Genomic DNA, 22,517 nt, shown 5'->3' on the forward strand with positions numbered 1-22,517 from the left:
TGTATGAAACCCAGTAACACAGGGCGATTGGCAAGTGGCACACATGCGGTGCTAACACCAGTAATTGAACCCAATAGTAGCTACAAGTACATCTACATGTACACTGAATTACTACTTCTCATACTTCACATATCATCCTTCTCATCTTAATACTTTATAAATTTTTTAAAAGCCCTATTCATCAGCAGTGTCAATAGTCAAAAGGAAAGTGAGATGTCCAAACACAGACAACTAAATACTAAATAACTCAGCATGTATTCCCAGGGGTATGGAGATCGTCTAACTTTAAAAAGAGAAAAAAGAAAAGCCAGGCCACTGAAGAACGATGCTTAGTTATATGCAATTGTTTATTTAAAATATTTTTCCAAGTCTTCCAACGATTTAACATGCTTTGTTTCACTTTCACCATCTCACACAGCTAGAAATCAACACATTTTTTTGTATTTTATTTTAACCACTATGTACGTATGCTATTTTAATATTTTTCTTTATTGATACTAGAACCAAATAGTTTGATCGACAAGCTGTATAGATTTAAAGTCTTCTTGGCAGCTACGGTGTCACTGACAAATTCTTGGCATTCATATCAGGCCCTATCTCTAACTAGCTGTGTGACTAAGGCAAAACATGCCACCTCTCCAGAGGCCCACTTCTTCATTTGCAAAATAAAGTCCTCAATTAGACATTATCTATTGTCTCATCTGGCTGTAGAATTCCTAGACTATATTACCATTTTCATTTTTACTTCATCTTTACTTGCTCTTCTCCACTTACAAAAACTTTCCATACTCAAGTAAACATGAATTCATTAAAAATAAACATCAACCCAAAATATTCTAATATATAAGAAAGCTTTCACAGGAATTTTCCTTTTTGATTTCTACCTCTTTATTTTAAAGTCAATGATAACATCGCAATGGTAAAATGAATGCATTTAAAAACACAAAAGATACATTTCAATGACAAAAAGTATTCAATGATCATGAAAAATCTACTGTACACTTTAACAAGGTCGAGAGAATGAAAGACATTATGAAAACGTCAATCTTCAAATATATGCCTAATAAAAACTCTCTCCTAAACAGTGAAGCCATTATTTAAGAACATGTATTTTTACATATCTGGACACCAGCTCCAATAAAATCGGGGGGAGAAGGATGAGAAAAGATGGCTAAGTCTCCCCAGGATTTCAAGATACAAACATGTGGGCAGGAGAAATTCACAACTACACTTCTCAAACAAGCACTTGATTCAAAATAAAATGACCATTTCCAACAGATATGAAACTGTTTCCTAGACAGAAACTTGATGAGGCATTTCTTAGTATCAGCTTGATAATCATCTACGTAAAATGTAAAGGCCCCCACCCACTCCCCAGCCACTGGAAGCAGTACTTTCCCTGAAACTGTCCTTCACATCACTAAAACAGCCTCAATTATCTGCAGTGATGTCATACTTACATTATTTATTTCAAACACCTGTTTTCAGATGTGTACAATTACTGGAGCTGAGATTTTTGAAGCAGTATTTGAACTTGGTAGAGAAATAAAAATCCATTTACTATACAATGATTGGGTTTCCTTAAGTAAATCTGAGTAATTATTGTAATAATGATGCTGGTGGTAGTAAGTGATACCCTCAAATTTTTCCCTTTAAAAATATGTAATCCGTGTAACATAAAGTGGCAGGTTACAGTGTATACTTTCCTAGCAAGGCATGACTGTTTATAAGCTTTACTAGAAAGAGTCATAATGGCACTTCCTGCCAACTTTATCACTGACAAGCTGTAACAAAATTCACATATGGGTACATTAAGTATGTGATATTAAGCAAAAAATGAAAACCATTGTAATTTTGCCAAAAGAAACATTAAAAAGTATGAGGAGTTGTTAGATGAGCATGGTGTAGGTCCCAAAGTTTACTCTGTAGTTCTGAACCGGCTTTTCAAAACAGAAGGTGTCTACAAACAATTTCTGTGAATATGTCTTATACTAGAAAGACCCAAAGCAAATACAGTAAGCTCAGCCCTCCCTTGTCAAAGATAAATATTCAGATAAACTGAAGTCCCATTTACTAAAGTGCATCTGCTGTCCACGCCTGCCCTAGCTCTGCAACTCAGAGCTGTCCAGCAAAGTGGCAGTCACACGTGCTCATTTCACTCACTCACTCGCTGTCTATGCTAAGAGTCACACACAACACTGGAGCTCTTAAACCAAATACTTTCTATAGTGAACTATAGAAAAAAAAGATCCTTAATAAACCTTGAAAATCTTGAAAGAGTCAAGATGACCTCATTAACTTTAAATACTGAAAATATAAAGGGTCCATACAAACTAAGAGTTGTATTAAGTGTATACTTTCTAATATTCACTTGCTGTGCTCTTAAAAATCTCTATGAGAGAAGCAGATATCCCCACCCACCCCCGCCCAGGTCTTTTGGCAACAGATTCAAAAGCAAAAATTGCAGGGCTGTAAAATTTCATGAAACGTGTGTGTGTGTGTGTGTGTGTGTGTTTTAAAGCTAAATTACTCGATATGTTGCATTATTATTGCACTCATATATTGCCCGGAATACATCTACAGCAACTCAGAAATAGTGATTGCAATAAAAGTAAGGTAAATAGGTCTACAAAGCATCTGATTTCCTTATAAGAAAGTTTTCATAGAGGAAATGCAAATAACTGGAATTCAAATCAGATTTATATGTTTAACAATGATTTAAACCTTATATAAAATTACATCTAACCTTTACCACTATAAATCTGTAAGGAGTCAGAAAAGGATTTATAGGACACAAGGTCTTGACTATAGTTGCACCCCACTTTCAAATCACTCTGAGATAAAACAGCATTTTCCCAAGATTTAAAGAAAAATAGATTTTATAAAAGGGATTCTTTTTAAAGACTGAATACATCATTTTTGTTACTGACAGAAACAAGTTATACTTTTGTCCCCCACTATAATTCACTCTGATGAAAGAAATAATTCTTTTAACTCCTAACAAATGCTACATGTTCAAGACTAAAGGAATTATCAGTAGGCATTCTTCTCAATCTAAGTTATTTGTCTCTAAAATACGTCAAGTAAGCTTTTAAAGACTCAGGGAGGGGCAGCTTCATGATTTTCTCTCTCAGTAAATTCTGAGGAGGTTCTTCTGGCTTCATGGCTTCACTGTGCTCTCGCTCCTCCTCTTCCTTGTGATCTTCTTCCATTTTCTCATCCTCCTCACTGTCTAGAGGCTGAGGAATAAGCTGATTACCCACAAAGACATACGTGTTAATTCTCTGTTTCACTCTCTTTCTTTTCCTTTTGGGTGGAGCCCTTTGGGGAATTCCCTTGGCCTGCATCTCATCATTGATGAAATTTCTAAGTGTGCGGCGAATATAAATGCGTGCCAAGTCCTGCAGGTTCCTGACAGCACAGGGGGCTGAAAACAAAGGAAAACACAAAAAAGCATTATACACTGTTCGGTTATTCTCAGAACGAAATACTTCTTAGCAAACTCTGGACACAGCAAGTATAAAACCTCTCATCGACAGAGACTGCCAGGCCCCTGCGATGTGCTGAGCACCGCTCCAGGTGCTGAGGAGAGTGGACAGCACACAGGTTCCGATGTATAGGGGTGGGGCTGTGTGCTTTGCCACATATATGCACACGCACAAGTGCTCATGAATGACAAATAAAAATACAAAAACAGGCCGTGTGGAACCAAATAATCAGGGGACAGAACAGGAGACAGAATACCCTGTATATCCTTTTACACTTTCTGAAGTTTAAAGGACACAAAAGTACTTTGTAGTTATTCAAAAAACTCAGAAGCAACAAACGGCTACCTCAGTCTGAACCTCTCTCTTTCTCTCTTTCTCTCTCTCCCTCTCTCTCTCTCTCTCTCATACACACACACGCAAACACACACAGGGAGAGAGAAAGAGAAGGTGAGGGAGAAATCACTTTTTTCTTCTGTAAACCAACAAGTAGAGCAAAAGGCTACCAGAAATCATGCGATGAATAAACACTTTAGCAGCTCAAAGAAACACCACAGATTTGAAGTTAGTGATGTTTGCTTTTACAAAATATATCAGAGAGCTGAAACATATGTGTAATACACATGTATAACCCCTAGAACCACATTCTTCCCTATAGCCACTTCAATACTTTATATGGAGAGAGAAACAAATTCTCTATGCTCCATCGGAAAATAATTTCTCCTAATTTCCATCCATGTGGAAATAAAATTATGAATAGGAAGCTTTCTCAGGTATCTAAAAATAAACAAAGCATAAACCTCCTAATTTAGGCAGTACTATAAATCTTTACCATTTCTCTCACTCTGAAGTCTTGAAGATGACACCCTCCTATGTTTTTAACATGGGAAATTTCACCTTTGGTTACCTGTGTTGGTACTGTTGTCCCCTTTAGACTCCAGGAGGATAGAGGTAGCTGTTAGCTCTTGGTGCTCTCCACAGGGCACTGGCAGCACAAGCCAGGCCTAGTACACCAGGCTGCAATGTCTCCTGTGCTCTGCCTTCCAAACACAGCCCCTGGCTTATGCCCAGTCACCCACTGGACACACGATGCAGCAGCAGTAGAGTGTTTCCTAGAACCTTACAGTAGGGTGCTTCTAAAGACTCTCTTAAGTTCCATTCAGAGATCTCTTGGCATAGGCCTACTGGTCCACTGTATAAACCTCTTCTTAAGGCTGGTTTTCTGGTCCAGCCCATATGGATGCCAGTTCCAGTGCTGGCTGCTCCACTTTTGACCCAGCTCCCTGCTAATGTCCCTGGGAAAGCAGTGGAGGATGGCCCAACCGCTTGGGAGACCAGATGAAGCTCCTGGCTTCTGCCTTCTGCCTGGCCCAGCCCCTGACACTGCAGCCATTTGGGGAGTTAACCAGTAGATCTAAGATCTCAGTCTCTCCCTCTATCTCTGCCTTTCAAACAAATTAAAACAAACAATCAAAAAACAAAAACCTCTTCTTGAAGCTTTTTACCCTTCACCCCCACCACCACACTGAAACCAGACATGGATGAATTCCAGAGTCACAACGGGCATGCTCAGTTAGCTTTCTGAATATGCTTAAAAGCAGATATGAGTTCTCATCCCTTAAATATGCAAAATGCCACCTGTTCTGCCTAGCTATTCATTAACTATTCATTAAGTTATTTAACATTCATTCAACAATATAAACTGTGAACTGTACACCAGAAGTGGTTAAACAACCTGTTTAAATATGGCAAATGATCTGCACTGAGTGTCCCTGCATTCAAGGAGCTTCCATGTTCCGGGAAGGAGTAGTGTAACAAGAAAATCCACCAATAGTAATAGGGTGGGGGAAAAAACAACAACAACAACCGGCAGTAGTGATATGACAGCAAGTGACTTGCGAGCATGCTTTCACCTAGGTATTCACAAATGTCTCCCGGAGGAGATCTTGTCTGACCAGGAACTAGATGGTATGAGGAGAAACAGCTGCAAAACTCTAATATTTAAATGAGCTCAGCAGGTTCACGGAGCTGAAAGAGGGAGAGCGTGAATGAAGTGTGGAACAGGTGAGCTGGAACACTTCAGGAGTTCCCATGAGGTATGACCCCATTCTGACTTAGGGCAGCAGCACAGACGGAGGGAAACAGGCAAATCCCAGATGCACTGTGAGGACAGGATGGACACAGGCTGGCTGTGGAGAAAGAGGCACAGATAAATAAGTACATAAAACAGGAGGCTTTGGGCGCAGCAGCTGGGCAGAGGCTGGTGTGTTACTGATACAACAAAATACAGGTTGAGTAGAATAAAAAAAATGTGTTTAGTTTGTGTTGAATCTATTATATATCCAAAATGAAGATTTTAGGAATAACAATAGAATGTTGTGCTAGCCTCCACTGCCACTGTTTTCTATATAATATAGCTCACTCAGTGCTCAAAAGCCCTACTGACCAAGGTAGGATCTGAATGCAGGTATTTGACTGCAAAGCCTACACTACCTCTCCAGCCAGGGCATGTGGCTCATGACTCTGGGGCCAGGTCAGGGCTGAAAGAGACATCGGTAGGGCCTCAAGCCATGGTGACATGCAAAGACCTGGGGTGGGATCACAGTACCTGGTATAGACAGAGCAGAGGAAAAACTGTATCTAGGGAGTTCCCCAGAGGAGAGAAAGGAGCACAGATTCATAAAAACGTGTCCTTAATTATAAAGGAGCTAAGAAATCAAACTGTACAGCGTTTTCAGCTTCTCTCTGTTCCTGAATCTTGCTCACACTACGGCTCTTCTCTGTCAGCACTGTAATTATGTTCTTTCTCTGCCAACACTGCCCTGACATTCCACAGCGGGACTTTTCTTTCTTTTCTTTAAGATTTATTTATTTACTTGAAAGGCAGAATTATACAGAGAGAGAGAGAGAGAGAGAGAGAGAGAGAGAGAGAGACAAAGAGAGTAAGATTCTCAATTCACTGGTTCACTCCGCAAATGGCCCCAATGGTCAGAGCTGGGCCGATCCAAAGCCAGCAGCTTCTTCCAGGTCTCCCACTTGGGTTCAGGGACCATCTTCTGCTGCTTTCCCAGGCACATTAACAGGAAGCTGGATCGGAAGTGGAACAGCCAGGAGTGAATCCAGCGTCCATATGAAATGCTGGTGCCCGAGGTGGTGGGCTTTAACCACTGAGTCACAGCGCCAGCCCCAAGAGGAACTTTTCTAAACCATCTGAAGAATACCTGGACTTCATCAAAAAACAAATGGACCCAGCAGGACAAAGATTCTGTCAGGATTCAGTAGCTTTAACACTTGGCAGTTCAAAAACAGCATTCAAGCTTCAGTCAGGAGTTCTCGATTGACACAAAAACCTTAGGTAATTCTTAGCCATACCTTTCAAACACCTCGTGTTTTCCATTCTCCAATATGCCCTTGTTTCTAATGCTTCCAGTCAGGAGGTAAGAACTCAGTGGATCAAGCAATGCTAATCCTGACTGCTATAAAAATCTGCTTTAAAGTTTTCACTCCAAAATTAAAGCTAAGATCATCCCTAACAAACAGACTTAATCTCCATTTGTTTCCTAAAATGTAGGCTCTGTATAGGTTTTGTTGGAATTAAGGAGTTAGGACTTTCATTTTTCACTTGTTAACAAAGATTAAACGGAGCATTTACATTCAGGCAGAAGCACAAAATAATTATCTGGGGCCTTATGTCAAAAAGGCCAACTAAAAAAGAAACGACTTCATATAGTGATAATGTGATATAGTTCCGTAATTTATTGATTTATTTTTAAAGAATTACTTATTTATTTTAAAGGTAGAGTTAGAGAGAGAGGGAAAGAAACAAAGGAAAACAGAAAGAGAGAGATCTTCCAACCACTGGTTTCCTCAGCAAACGGCTACAACGGTCGGGGCTGAGCCAGACCCAAGTCAGGAGCCTGGAACTCCATTCAGGTCTCCGACATAGGTGGCAGGGCCCTCAGCACTTGAGCCATCTTCTGCTGCTTTCACAGGTACATTAGCAGGGAGCTGGATGGAAAATGGAGCAGCCAGGAATTGAACCGCACCCAAATGGAATGCCTGCATAGCATTCAGTGGCTTACTTGCCCCAACCATTCTACAATTTATAAAGTCTCTTTTGTTCTTAAACTTTAAGCAATATATCCTTATTTTCAAAATTTCTGACACACACAGGAAAAAATGACTTTTAACTTGACTAAAAATTAGTGATGAATCAGAGAAAAAATTATAACTCCATTTTAATAGACTGTTTAGCATGAGAATTTTTATTGCTGTAAGATACATTTGGCAAAGGATTTGCATGAGTATTATTATTAGGGCTTTTTTTGGTACCAGCATTCTTCGCTATTTTAAGTCCCTGTAATTAAGAAAATGTCTTCTGAACAGAAATCTACTTTGATTTGTTTTAAGAGAAAAGGACACTTGTTCCTACTCTCCAAATATTTTATGAATCTAGGCAATACCATTTTTTAAACTTTTTCATTCTATGAACATTACTATATGAAGCTTTTACTTTTTAGAAACTCTCATAATTCCTAGCTCATTTTTTAAAATCTCTGTTGATAAATGATGATTTCTTTTTATTATAGAAACCTTTCAAGTGCATACAAAAGACAGTCAATTATATAGTGAAGCCCCATATACCTGGCACACAGATTCAAGAATTATCCCTCACGGCTCTCTATTTCATCAGCACCCCCAACCTTTTCCCATACCCTCCTCAGATTAGTGTGATGAAAAATGCAGACATATCACTTTATCTGTAGCTTTGTCAAGCAGGGTCAGTTTCCTTTGTTAGCCTCATCCTCCCATTTTATCCTACTCCACTAAGTTTATTCCTATTCTCCACTCACTCAATGAATGTCATTCAGATCTCACCAGGGACAGTCCTAGCAACTACTTAGATCTACTTGTGTTAACATCTCTAAAATGAGGGAGAATGGAAACTGCTCCTTCCTAGTATATCAACCATGCCATCCGCAAGTTATGTTAGTATAAAACTTTATTTACAATGAAGACTCTTCTTGAAGAAACTCAACTAGGAAAACTGTCAGAATTCTATTCTACTGAAAGAATTCTGTCCATTATAAAGTAAAACACATAATGAAAATCTACAGGAACTCTTATAAGTACACTTACATATGATGTTTTGTGGGGGATGCTGAATCCGGAGAGGCCTAGAGGAACTTCCTGAGCCTGCCTCGAATTTGAAAACCTGACTTTAAGTTTCAAATCCCTGGTAGCAAACACCCCAGCCCCAGGGCGGTTCTGCCTAAGGATCATTAAGGTGGTATAATAGGAGTGGCTAAGACCCTTTTGCATCACAACACCCTACCCCTTGCCCACATCCGCTCATCTGCTCTGTACCATCTGCTCTGTACCTCAACTATATATACACCTCCCTTTTACAATAAAGTGAGACCCTGCTTCGACTGGGCTCCACACCACGCCTGATTGTCCCCCAGGTTTGGGGAAGGCTGAGTGGCAGGTGGCGCACTTTCCCTTCCTCGGTCAAGGCAAGCTGTGGGCAGCCTGCCTAATTCTCCAGCGGTGGCAAGGAACAGTCACCGCAATGTTTATGGTTAGGCCACCGTCAAAGCCAATTGGGTCAGATCGTTTTTTCATTACTTCTTTTTATTATTTCCATCCAGTTAGGATAATTTATACAAAACTGTCATAAATAAACTGTAATTCTAATGTTTGAAAAAAATAAAATGGTTTTACTTTATTATTTTTTAAAGATATTTTATTTGAAAGGCAGAGCAATACAGAAACAGGGAGACACAGAGAGAGAAAGAGAGATCTTCCATCTGCTGATTCACTCCCCAAATGGCTGCAATAGTCAGGTCTGGGTCAGGTTGAAGCCAGGAGCCAGGAAATCCATCCCAGTCTCCCACAGAGTGACAGGGGCTCAAACACTTGGGCTACCTTCTGCTGCCTTCCCAAGTGCATTTGCAGGAAGCTGGATCAGATGCAGAACAACCAGGACTCAAACCAGTGTTCCAATGTGGTTGCCAGTGTCACAAGCAGCAGCTTAATCTATGTGCCACAATGCCAGCCCCCACTTTTTCCTGCTTTTAGTTTAAGTAGGCACCCAATAGCTAGAATGGTCTACAGTAGACACATGACAGGTGTCTGCTAAACAGTGGTTCTGGCCTGTCCTGAATGTTGCAGGCATTTGGGAAGTGAACAGGCGGATGGGAACGCTTTCTTTGTCTAACATAAGTTTGTGGGGAGCAACTGGGAGCAACTCGGACTAGACTAAGTTACTGGAATTAAGACTTATTCTATGCATCTGCTCTCCCACAATATGGCGCTGGGAGAGGAGGAAACAGCTTCTACACAGCTGCCTCCAGTTCAACCAATAGACTGTGGGACCTGCTCCTGATTGGAGGAGAGCAGCGTACTCGGCGTGTGGGTAGCAGAGTTGGGATTGGTGGAAGAGGACCATAAAGGAGGAGAGAGACAACATGCACCAGGAACATCTATCTGAAGGAACACCTACCTGTGCAGCCCCCGAGAGAGCCGGCCGGCAGTGTGCCGCTCCCCCACGGAAGTGGGGAAAGTGGCTAGGGGGAACCGCCCTTCCACGGAGGTGGAAGGGACGGTAGCCAACCCGGGAAGAACCAGCAGCAAACCCGGGGAGGGCCGAGCAGAAAAAAGAACAACGCAGGGTCCTGTGTCGTTACTCCACGAAGACGGGGAGCGACATAATGGTGCCGTGATCGGATATGAAGCCTAGGCAGGTTCAGTGTCGCTCCTCCACGAAGACGGGGAGCGACAAAGTTAAAAAAAAAAATGCTGTCTTTACGTTGAAGGTCCTCAGCTGACCTGCCCTCATGAGGATGCTTGCATCGGCCTGACTACCTGGCCTTTGTATGCTAAGAGACAACTGACACTGGCAGCATTAAATGGTAGTGTCACTACGCTAGCCAAGCCCTCTCTTTCCTCCAGGTTACTCGCCACACAACTCTAGCCACATCAACATCAGCTCTCTCCTTGGGTGTAAGAATAGCCTCTTAACTGGCCTGCTTTCCCTTTACCTGATGATATCCATCCTCCACAGCCAGCCAATAAGCTTCTACCACCCTGGACTTTATTCCTATCCTGGGAAAGACCAATCTCTTTTCAGCCTAAAGCCTTTCTGTATTCACTACCTCAATATGGAAAATGCTGTCTTGAAGTCTTGACATAGCAGTTCTGTATAGTGTTCTAACCATAACTCAGATGCAGCCACGGCAGAAAGGCCTGCCTACCACCGTACCCAAAGGAGGTGACCTGCACTGTGACCACTTTGTATCCTACCACGAACTATAATTAAGTTTATTTTCAGTTTGATCTGGCATTCGTTTTCATGTATCCATGAAAGCAGCTAACGGTGTCTGGTATAAGGTTTAGATTAAAAAAACAAACAAACAACAACAACAACAACAAAATAAATAAAACGATCCAACATGGGAAGCGGGAGACACAGCAGACTCATAGAATGGCAGATGTCCTAAATAGCACTCTGGCCTCAGAATTAGCCCTTAAGGCATTTGGATCTGGCTGAAGAGCCCATGAGAGTATCTTAGGCATGGAAAGCCAAGACACTCTGGAAAAAAAAAAAAAAAAAAGACGACGACCTAAATGAAAGATCTTTGCGAGTGAGATCCCAGTGGAAAGAACAGGGCCATCAAAGAAGGAGGTACCTTTCTCTGAAGGGAGGAGAGAACTTCCACTTTGACTATGACCCTGTTGGAATAAGATCGAAGTCGGTGAACTCAAAAGGCTTCCATAGCCTTGGCAACTCATGACTAGAGCCTAGGGAGATTACTGACGCCGTAAACAAGAGTGTCCAATTGTTAAGTCAACAACAGGAGTCACTGTGTACTTACTTCTCATGTGGGATCTGTCCTTAATGTGTTGTCCAATGTGAAGTAATGCTATAACTAGTACTGAAACAGTATTTTACACTTTGTGTTTCTGTGTGGGTGCAAACTGATGAAATCTTTACTTAATATATACTAAATAGATCTTCTGTATATAAAGATAATTGAAAATGAATCTTGATGTGAATGGAATGGGAGAGGGAGCGGGAGATGGGAGGGGTGCAAGTGGGAGGAAAGTTATAGGGGGGGCATTGTAATCCATAAACTGTACTTTGGAAATTTATATTTACTAAGTAAAAGTTAAAAAATAAAATAAAAAGACTGAATAAATTCACAGGTTATATTACTGCACACTTATTTTTATTTTAATTCCTCATAATGACTCAAGCACACAAGGTTAACACCAAAAATCACTATCAAATCAGAAAGTGGGAGGAGCTACTTACGGAGTCCCACAGAATCAGGCTTGCCGTTATCATTCTTACTTGGCTGCACAAGTGGAGCAAATGAAACAGCAAGGATATTTTTACTTTCCCAAGTGTTTTGTCCAGTTCGCATAATCTGTGTTAACTAGTTAGATGGAAAAAAAGAGAGCCACTTAATCTTGGCAATAGGATCACTTTACAGTCAAAATTTTGTTTCAAGGGCATAAATGACACCACAAATTATATAATCACCTATGTTTAAAAGCAATCAAAATACTTCCATTTAAGTATTTACAATAAATACAAAAGGAATAAAACATATTTCCTGTTCAAAATAGGAGTTTCAATGAAAACAGGATACCCAAATACAGACAACTGAATCTGCCTGTTAATTTGAAGTTCAATAGCTTCTAAGGAAACCACTGTGCCATTATTTCCTAAAATGTACATCTGAAATGATATGCTAAGCAATTTTGTTAAAGTACTACATGAATAAAACCATATTTTGATTACTGAAGCTACAAGCCTGGAATTTCAGGTGGGTCTCCCACCAGGGTTTCAGGGACACAATTTTTTGAGCCCTCCTCTGTTGCTTTTCCAGGCACATTAGTAGGGAGCTGGATCAGAAGCAGAGCAGCTGAGACTCAAACCAGCGCTCACATGGGATGCCAGCACTCACATGGGATGCCAGCACTGCAGGTAGCTGTTTAACCCACTGAGCCACAACACCAGTCCCTTTAATAACTTTTTTTATATTCTGCCTTTGTAAAAACAAGTAATTTGCTATAGGACACAGTGCATGGTAATGGGTGAGACCCACTGAGCCGTGAATGACTGACATATTATGTTACTAAGGGAATGCCCTCCAAGAAAATACTAACCCCATAGCTACAATGCCAAGTCACAGTCATTGTAAATATCCCACTTGTACTGCACAAACCACAAGCCATTTTCACAGCTCAGATTCAGATTAATACAAATATTAAAGATAATATTTCTTTGAAATGTATTTTTATAAATACAAGGACATTTCAAAAACTTTAAGGAAAAATAGTACTTTTAGGTAAGTTCATTTTGGAGCAAAAAAATTTTGAAATCCACATGGCCTCTTCATAAAATCCATCTTCCACAAACTCTTTGAAGGGCCTCCATATTTAAGGTAAATTGCTTTTAAAAGTCCACTCATTTTTTGAATAAATTAATGTTTCATTTATTTATTATACTTAATACCATAGCAAGATAAACTAAATTTAATGATGCTCATAACTAGCAGGAGAATATTTTCAAATGAGTCCACCTGAAAACGAAGTTTTAAAAGTTCACCTGCTTTATTAACAAAGTTAAGCCTTTCAAACCAAACCACAAAAAGGGTCTTTCCAATATGTACATTCAAAGAAATGAAGGGTATCAGAAACAGCAGCTGATTGAGATCATGACATTCAACTAAACACCCTGCAGAAGGGGGCACTGAAGGAGGCAGCAGCTTGCCGAATGCCAGTCGTGAGCTTGACTGAAAGCCAGTTCCCTCTCCCACACTGTAGCACCTTTTCCTTTGTCTGTTTTGCATAAACAACTAAGAGTCTGTTTCAACTGTTTTCTATACAGATAGATCTGTGAAAAGCATTTCTTCTTCAAAAATTAACAATGGGGGCTGGCTCTGTGGTGTAGTGGGCTGAGTGGCTACCTGTGATGCTGGCATCACCTATCAGCACTGGATCAGCAGTTCTGCTTCCAATCCAGTTCCCTGTTAATGTGTCTGTGAAGGCAGTGGGGATGGCCTAAGTGCTGGGGCCCCTGACACTCATGTGGGAGATCCAGATGAAGAACCAGGCTCCTGGTTTTAGCCTGGCACAGCCCTGGCTATTGTGGTCATCTGGGGACTGAACCAGTGGATGCAAGATCTCTCTCTTTCACTCTGTCTCTCACTTTCTCTCTAAAACTCCACCTTTCAAATAAAACAAATAGAATCTTTTTCAAAATCATCAATGTACATTTCACCAAATAACATTTCCCAATCTTAAACTAACATGTTTGCTTCCTGCTCAACTAAGCACCACAACAATGCACCATTACCTGATCTTCTATAGGCATGACGAGTATGCCTCCCACTTTCAGTAAAATTTTCATGTAGTTTTCATGGTCTTTCTGTACTCCAGCACCACAATAAATTCGATCATACTGATGACTGTCAGATGCTATCTGGAGGCAATTACCAACCACAAATGCAGGTTCACAGAACTCAAATCTGCAAGGAAAAATACATACATTTCAACTCACTCAAATAAAACATTAAATCTAGAAAAATTACCATAAACTCAGTCCTTTGAAATAGTGAACTGTCAGTATTAATTGTGAGGATTCAAATATGATTATGAAATGTTTAATTATTAAGTTCAGCACTGACCAACTGCATTATTCTATAATCGATGATACAGGGTTTATGTTTGCAAAACATATCTATTTTTGTCCATACTGAAAGCTTAAGGCTTTAGGCTTGAAAATGAATATAATGAAAAGCCCATCACACCACTAATCTTGTGATGTCTCCAAAATGATACATGGAAAAGTATAAAAATCATAAAGGCTTCTCTTCGCACTGACTTCTCAAAATAGGTGAGTGGTCAGTGAAAATGGGAAAGGCTTGTGCAGCATCCACCTTAGTGGACATTTTGGCTGCGGGTGACAGTGTTAGGGCTTTGTCAAGACAGGGTACCAGTGCCCTGACCATATACCCTGGAACCACTAGGATCAGGCAGATCTTTCTAGTAAGTTTTAGCTAACGAAGACTACAGAACTGGGACAGAGAACAGAATGAATATCGTGTTTTCTGGCTGCTGCCTTGTCCCCTATGATCTCCCTTAGCAACAAAAGAAGGGATGTGGTTTCAAAGCAAAGGTATTTTACTCAGGCCACTTGTCTCTGGTCTCTGGTCATGATGCTGGTTCATGGAACAAAGTGTTATGCTTTTACAAACTATCCTATTTAGATTTCTAATTTATTTCTTAAATTCTTATTAACAAAAGTGAAAACAGCTCCTAACACATAATTAAAATCTCAATACATTAATAAGACATGTACTTTTTTAAAAATTCCTATCAGTTTACTTTTGATTACAGTTAATATGACCATGTGGCAGAAGTCGGGCTATTATTTGAGAATGAAGTTAATTTACATTTGGCATGCAGCAAAAAATGACACTGATTTAAATCACAATCATTTTTACTTTGTTAAACATATTCTCTTCTCTGGTAATTAACAGCAGACTTTATACACAGACACATACACACACACACACACACACAGAGTTTCCATTAAAATTCACTAAAACACAGGTATATTATCAACACACACTAAAAGCAGAACTTACGCAAAGCTCTTGTCTCCTTGATGCAGTTGGGGTACATTGTATATACTGGACACTATATATACCCAACACTGTGCTCATCTGTGCACCCCCACACTGAAGCACTGTGACCCATTAGTTCACTGTGCACATTTTTAGGGGCTCTCCTCCATCTTTGCACCCTCTACTACACACGCTAAGTTAAACCCCAGGCATGCCACATAGGGCCCTTTATGTCTGCCACAGTTTGGATATGGTTTGTCCCTCAAAGGTCCAGGTGCTGGAATCTGGGTCCCCAAGATAATGTTACTGATAAATGGTGGGCTCTTCAAAAGGTGGGGCCTGGTGGAAGTAGACAGAAAGGGATCAATGCCTGTCACAGTAAGATCAGGTTAATAATTGATTAATACCTATCTAGGTCTCCAGGGAACGGGTTCTTTCAAAGTGAGGCCATCCTACATATTTGGCTTAGTATGCACTGCTCCCTGCTCTTCCACAAGTGTTGCTATTTGGCAACAAGAGGAACTTGCCAGACATAACTCCAGTCTCAGGTATTCTCTAGAGGCGGGGAGCCATCTTGCTGCCAAGGGTCAGCTGGATGTTTATGACATCATTCATGGGTCATACAAAACTAAAACTTAAAAATCAGCCTGCTATTGAATCTATTTATTGAATCTATTGAATCCTGCCTGCAGCTGCCCTGGCAGAACCAGATCAAATGATCTTATACAACCCCACCCATTACAGCAACACAAAGCAGACTAAGGAAACAATTCTAAGGGCCGGCCTGTGGCATAATGGGTAAAGCTGCCCTCTACGACACTGGCATCCTACACAGGCACAGATTCATGTCCTGGCTGCTCCACTTCTTATTCAGCTCCCTGCTAAGGGCCAAAGAAAAGCAGCAGAAGATGGCCCAAGTGCCTGGGCCCCTGCCACCCACGTGGGAGACTCAAATGAAGCTCCTGGCTCCTGTCCTAGGCCTGGTCCAGCCATTGCCATTGTGGTCACCTAGGGAGGGAACCAGTGGTTGAAAGATCTCTCTCCTCAACCCCCACCCCATAACTCTATCAAATAAATAAATCTTTAAAAAGAAAAAAAAATGAAAACAATTTTATCATCAAGTTGCCCTTCCAGGTTCACTTCCTGTACATACTATGCTGTAGCCAGACTGAATTCCTTATAGGAACTACTGCACACTATTTTGAAACTGTATTTTGTGTCTGCTATTGCTTTGATAGAAATGCCTTTCCTTTTCCTTCTTCCCTTAAACCTGATATTCCTTTCAACATCACTTTCACAGTGAAATCTTCCTCAACTCTCAACAGTATCGCGTTCTACTTGTAACACACACACAAAAGTGTAAACCTATTTAGGTGACAGGTCATGTTTAATTTCTCTTTTACATAACACGGTCAAATCATAATTTTTTGGCTCTTAAGTCATTAATTTGGGTCACAAATTAACTTATCAAATTCACAGTAAGCATTAAGCTTTCAATAAAATCTATGTAACATCCTCATTCTTATAAAAGTTTATTTTAAATGCTTTAATTTTAAAATAATTTACATTAATCTTAATTTTCAGGAGGAATATGAGCAACAAATTTAAGTAAAAAGTTTAGTATTAAACTTCATTTATCACTGATAATATGTTAAATAAACTCAAAGTATGCTTATAGTTTTAAAACTTTCCTACTAATTAAAAACATAAAACTATTACTAAGCAAACACTACTACATATAAACAACTTACAACTGAAACTACTTCTCATATTTGTGACATTTTATACATTCTCATCACTGCACAATGAACTGGAAAGAATTTACCGCCTGTTTCTAAAATCAAACGTGCAACTAAGGGCAAACCACTTTGTATCAGCAATCAATCACACAGCTCCTTCAAACTCCACTTATTGTGCCAGCTGTGTGTACTGATCAAGAAGACAGTGGGAAACACGCCTACATCTGGTAGAAGAGAAAAGCAGCAAGCAATCCCAATCAGTGAAGTGTAATTTATAACCTGGTAACTGCTCTAAAGGCGCATCCTAAGTCTGAGGATGGAAGGAAACTGACAGACCTCTGGGGATCAGCGAAATGACAGGATGTGACCTGAAGTAGACAAGAGAGATCTGGAGTTAAAGCCACTGCCTGCAATGCTGGCAGACCACATGGGCAGCGGTTCATGTCCTGGCTGCTTCACTTCCAATGTAGCTCCCTGCTAATGACCTGGGAAAAGCTGCAGAAGATGGCAAAAGTGTTTGGGCTCCTGCCCAAACAATAAAGGTCCTAGCTTCACCTGGGCCAGCCCTGGAATTGTGGCCATCTGGAGAGTGAACCACCAGATTCATTCTGACTTTCAAATAAACAAATCTTTTTTTAAAAAAAATAAATTAAGCCAAGACAATCTACCACCCTGTTCAATATGGCAACCACCAGCCCTGAAGATACCGACCTCTTAAATTGTGGCTAAACTAAACTGAGCTGTGCTACAAGATTCACATGGGTTTTTTAATAGTACGAAAAGGGTAAAATATCTCAGTAATTCCTTTATATTTTAATACTAAAACCTACATTTTGCTTCAAGTCACTTAAGAAGAAAATAATAAACAACTTTCCTTCCACTTATTTCAAAAGCATACTCTTGCCTTTAATGAATAAATCAATTGTCTTACAATTCAATTTTTTGGCCTCTCTAACAAATCGCAAATAGGCCTTCCTTATTGTTCAAATAAACAACTTGAATCTTTTCCTTTCTGATGAGATCAGAACAAGAATATCTACTTGTATCTTAACAGTATTATAGGGGCCAGCGCTGTGGCACAGCGGGTTAATGCCCTGGCCTGAAGCACTGGCATCCCATATGAGCACCGGTTCGAGACCTGGCTCCTCCACTTCCAATCCAGCTCTTTGCTATGGCCTGGGAAAACAGAAGATGGCCCAAGTCCTTGGATCCCTGCACCCACATGGGAGACCCGGAAGAAGCTCCTGGCTTCTGGCTTCGGATCGGCACAGCTCTGGCCATTGCAGCCAATTGGGGAGTGAACCAGCAGATGGAAGATCTCTCTCTCCCTCTCTCTCTCTCTCTCCTCTCTCTGCCTCTACTCTCTCTGTATAACTCATTCAAATAAATAAATATTTAAAAAATAAACAGTATTATAAAGGATCACTGCAGAGAAAAATTTGTAAATAATCTACTGCACATCTAACAAGTGTATATAAGGTTTTTACACTTCCATTTAATGTATTTAATTGCCTTCCTCAGAATTCTCAAATCTGAAAATTTACTTGCACTTAAGGGTAATATTTCAGTATTTCAAAAGGGTTGGGCTATTCTTATATATAAATATGGTAACTGGCCACCACCGCGGCTCACTTGGCTAATCCTCCGCCTGAGGCGCCGGCACACAGGGATCTAGTCCCGGTTGCTCCTCTTCCAGTCCAGCTCTCTGCTGTGGCCTGGGAGGGCAGTGGAAGATGGCCCAAGTGCTTGGGCCCTGCATCCGCGTGGGAGACCAGGAGGATGCACCTGGCTCCTGGCTTCAGATCCCCATGGCGGCCATTGGGGGAGTGAACCAACGGAAGGAAGACCTTTCTCTCTGTCTCTCTCTCTCACTGTCTAAAACTCTCTGTCTCTCTCTCTAACTCTGCCTGTCCAAAAAAAAAAAAAGGTAACTGAAATACACAAGTTGCCATTAACACATCAAGAACATAGTAGGGAATTCCTATGTCACACACATGACTTAGAAGTCATAAGAAAAATGTATACCAGAGATAGTATCCCATCTGAGGATAATTTATTATACTTTTAACTCTTTTCTACCTATAATACACTAATTCTTCACAATTAGTGTTTTTTTAAAAGCTCATAAATTCCATATTCTTACTTTAAAATCTATAAATAGTTATGAATTAATTTTTCTAGTAAAGAAGAGATGAGCTTTGTAATATTTCCAACTAGGTACAGAACTGAAAATCTTAAACATTTTGCATTCTGATACTAAAATTATGGCTCATTTTTATGACAGCATTCCATGTAAATGAATTCATACCAATCAGGGTACAGAATGTTCAAAATTCCATTGTTGATAATATTTTTCCAAAATGTCTATGATTAGAATTTTTTCAAGTACATGTTTACAGTAACTATTCAAGACATACATGGTGCTACCACATCATCAAGCAGAGTAAATTACAACTTCTAATGGTTCTTCCAAAGTAAAGAAAAAATAAACCTTTTTCTTCTTTTTCCTTTGATTATCTTCCAAAAGCTGTAGGAGGACATTTTAAAATGTTCACAAAAAATTAAGAGGTAAGTTTATCTTTGATTGAAATCCATAGACATGAAGGGTCTTTTCAAAGTTCATGAAAAATGTGTATTGTTTAAAAACCTATGCTGGAGAACCAGAATTGTGGAATAGTGGTTGAGCCACAGATTGTGACACTGACATCCCCTGTCAGTTCAAGTCCCAGCTGCTGTTTCCGATTCAACTTCCTGATAATGCTCGTTGGCCAATGACAGGCCAAGTGCTTGGGCTAAAGCGACCCAGATGAGAGACCAGGATGAAGGTTCCTGGAACGTGGCTTCAATCTGGCCCAGACCTGGCCATTGTGGTTGTTTGGGGAGTGAACCAGCAGATGAAAGATCTCTCTGTATCTCTCCCTCTTTCTCTCACTCTGCCTTTTAAATAAATGAATAAATCTTTTTTTAAAAAAAAAGAGAACTATGCAAATTTCAAAAAAAATTATTTTTGTACCAAAATAAACTTACCTTTTAATTCTATTTTTCCATGAACTTTCTGAAATGCCCACATGTCTTACCTAAGTAAGTTTCCACAGGCCCTTAGAGGCAAAGGACATAGCCACATGGTTTCTGAATAATCTGGGAAACCATAACAATAAACTAGAAAAATTCTCAGTTTATAACAAAATGATACAATACTATTTATGAATTTATACCTGGAAATCGGATTTAAAATGGTGGAAAAGGAAATGTGAATTTCACATCAACCACACATTACACAAAAACTGAGATGGGGTTGGGGGGAGGAGGCAAAAAGGCGACCAGAAACGATACTTCATTTGAAGTTATGATTACTTATGAAAGTATATGCATGTGTCTTTCCCTTGTTTTTTGTACTTGTTTTAAATGTTCCTTAAAATTTTATGTCTGTAAGTAAAATAAAAAGTAGTGATCACTTTTATTCTTTGAAGAAATTTCCAAAATTTCTCAGCTAGAAATAACTCAAGCTTCCAAATTAGCAAAAATCTAAGCTACCTGTATACAGGAAAAAAACTCAACAATCTGAAATATTTGTAATAACTACAAATTCATTTATTTGTTCTAGGCTCATCTATTTGACTTAATCCTAACAATCCAATAACTTTTCCGCAGAGAGGGAAATATCTGACGTAATATAAAATGTACACTAAACATTAGCTATGTGAAAATAGAGAACACATGGTTATCTTGATTTACAACATGAAGATCTGCCCAAAACAAGACCAGGATTCTAAGCACTTACCTTAGCAGTGGTATTCTTTATAGGTGCATGTTGGAAATCTTCATCTTGAGATGGACAGATGGTTTCGATCACAGCAGGGACCTTGGAAACTTGCCCATATAATTCTTTTGATAAGCTGCTAGGAGATCAGGGTGACCTAGCCTTGCCCTGTAGCTTCCCTCTTAGACGGATAGTCTAGGTCTAGGAGCTGACTGAGAGTAGAAAAAACAACATTCCCCTTCAATACACTGTGGAAGTGGGGGCTGACAATTTGCACACCTAGTTTATCATGTGCCACAGGACACTGTCATAGAAATCTTAGTTACTCCAATGGAATAAAGCAACTTCAAGGACATTGGGAAGAATCCTACCTTGTTCTCAGACCTCATCCAAAACAACCTGTCAAATGAATCACAAAAACTTCTTTTTCTTAAAACATTTTGTCAAAATACACATTAAGTTTTAAAAGCCATGACTACTTTGTTAAAACAAGACAAAACCTCAGAGCTGCCCAGTGGGAGAAAAAACCAAGGGAAATGTTACATATATCATTCAAATACTCTTACAAATCACTAATTTAGCTACTAAATTAAAACTTAAAAAAAAGATTTTACCTTTTCGAGTGTTTTCCCTTCCAAACGCATCAAAACCACCTCACTTAAAGTATTATTCAAACCAAAGGGTTGAAGGTAGTAAATACAGTGATTTTGTTCATTGAATAAAGCATTAGAGAAAACCACAGGACCATAAACATCCTCTAAGCATTATATAGGGAATATGACAAGTAAATTATATAAAAATAAGCCTGAACATTTCAACAATAATTTCTTCTCTATAAAATGTGTTTAAAGCCATTAAACTCTTTCCCTTCCATTTTCAATGTTAAAATATCTGAGAACCCTTAGTATATTTTCTCTTCCAGCATTCGAATATGTCATGATCTAAAAATGTTCACAATTTATAACAACTGTTTTCTAATTACCTTAAACATTAGTATTACAAAATGTTTAAATACCTGAGAAATATCTGAAATAATGCTGAACATATAATGAATGTAACAAAACTACTTCAAGCGTGTCATGAGGTGAGACTACTCTAAGGAGGAAAAACTGACAGACTATATAAGTATTTAATTTTCAATTGTAAAACACACATGAAAGTGGAACTTAATAATTTAAAATAAAATTAGGATACTAGATATTGTCATGTATCAATCCAATCTTCTTAACTATAAAAGACTATTCTAACTTTGCATGGAAAACTTAAAATTTCAACTGGATCTGAAGAATGCATTCTCTCCCCCACTCACACCTAACCCCTAATAAAAACACATGCCTTAGGTAAGCTTCAATAATGAACAGGGTGGGTGTGTTAATATAAATATTACAGTGCATCGATCCACATCGGCAGCATTTCTTAAGTCTAACCGGAAGGAAATAAACAATGAAAATAAAAGTGCTGCTTCAATGTTCATACCTGAGGTATAGGTGTTAGGTTGCAATTCCCTAGCAGCAGCTCACTGGTGGGAAATAGTACAGTAAACCAATGTTGATATGATCAGAACCAAACCAAACTAAGATGACTTGCTGGCTCAGGTATATATAGCCTTTCTATATGACCTTCAGTTTTCCTATTTGATAAAGAATTTAGAAGGTTTAATGGTACTGAGTAGATACTGTGTATTAGGTTTTATTATCATCTCATTACTGTTTTCACTAGTTCTATAATTACTTATTGATATGGAAAACTATATAGAAACAGTGGTCCTTCAGTTCATATGGAATGAAATTCCCCAATATTTCAAATTATACTGCACTCATTTGGCTACTAATACTGGAGCATTTCCAAAAGCATAGCTATAGTTCCCTTGGAGAGGAGAAGATACAGGATC

The 22,517-nt window shown here is 39.4% G+C and overlaps 1 protein-coding gene across 14 annotated transcripts in view; it reads right to left on the reverse strand.

The window, feature by feature from the left end:
- Positions 1-329: 329 nt before the first annotated feature.
- PCMTD1 (protein-L-isoaspartate (D-aspartate) O-methyltransferase domain containing 1) overlaps positions 330-22,517 on the reverse strand; it is an 81,196-nt gene continuing 59,008 nt past the window's right edge. For 10 of the 14 annotated variants that reach the window (XM_051843724.2, XM_070076605.2, XM_051843726.3 and 7 more), the window contains 3 exons: positions 13,855-14,026; positions 11,803-11,926; positions 330-3,427 (listed from right to left, as the gene is read on the reverse strand). In XM_051843724.2, coding sequence (XP_051699684.1) covers positions 3,060-3,427; positions 11,803-11,926; positions 13,855-14,026 — 664 coding nt within the window. In that variant the 3' untranslated portion in view covers positions 330-3,059. Of the gene's footprint in view, positions 3,428-11,802; positions 11,927-13,854; positions 14,027-20,647; positions 20,839-22,517 lie in introns of all 14 variants that reach the window. The other 4 variants (XM_070076604.2, XM_070076603.1, XM_089335222.1 and 1 more) reach the window with 1 other exon arrangement.

The sequence above is a fragment of the Oryctolagus cuniculus genome, chromosome 6 (genome assembly GCF_051225735.1).
Source record: "Oryctolagus cuniculus isolate XC-2025 breed Fujian yellow rabbit chromosome 6, ASM5122573v1, whole genome shotgun sequence".
NCBI lineage: Eukaryota > Metazoa > Chordata > Mammalia > Lagomorpha > Leporidae > Oryctolagus > Oryctolagus cuniculus.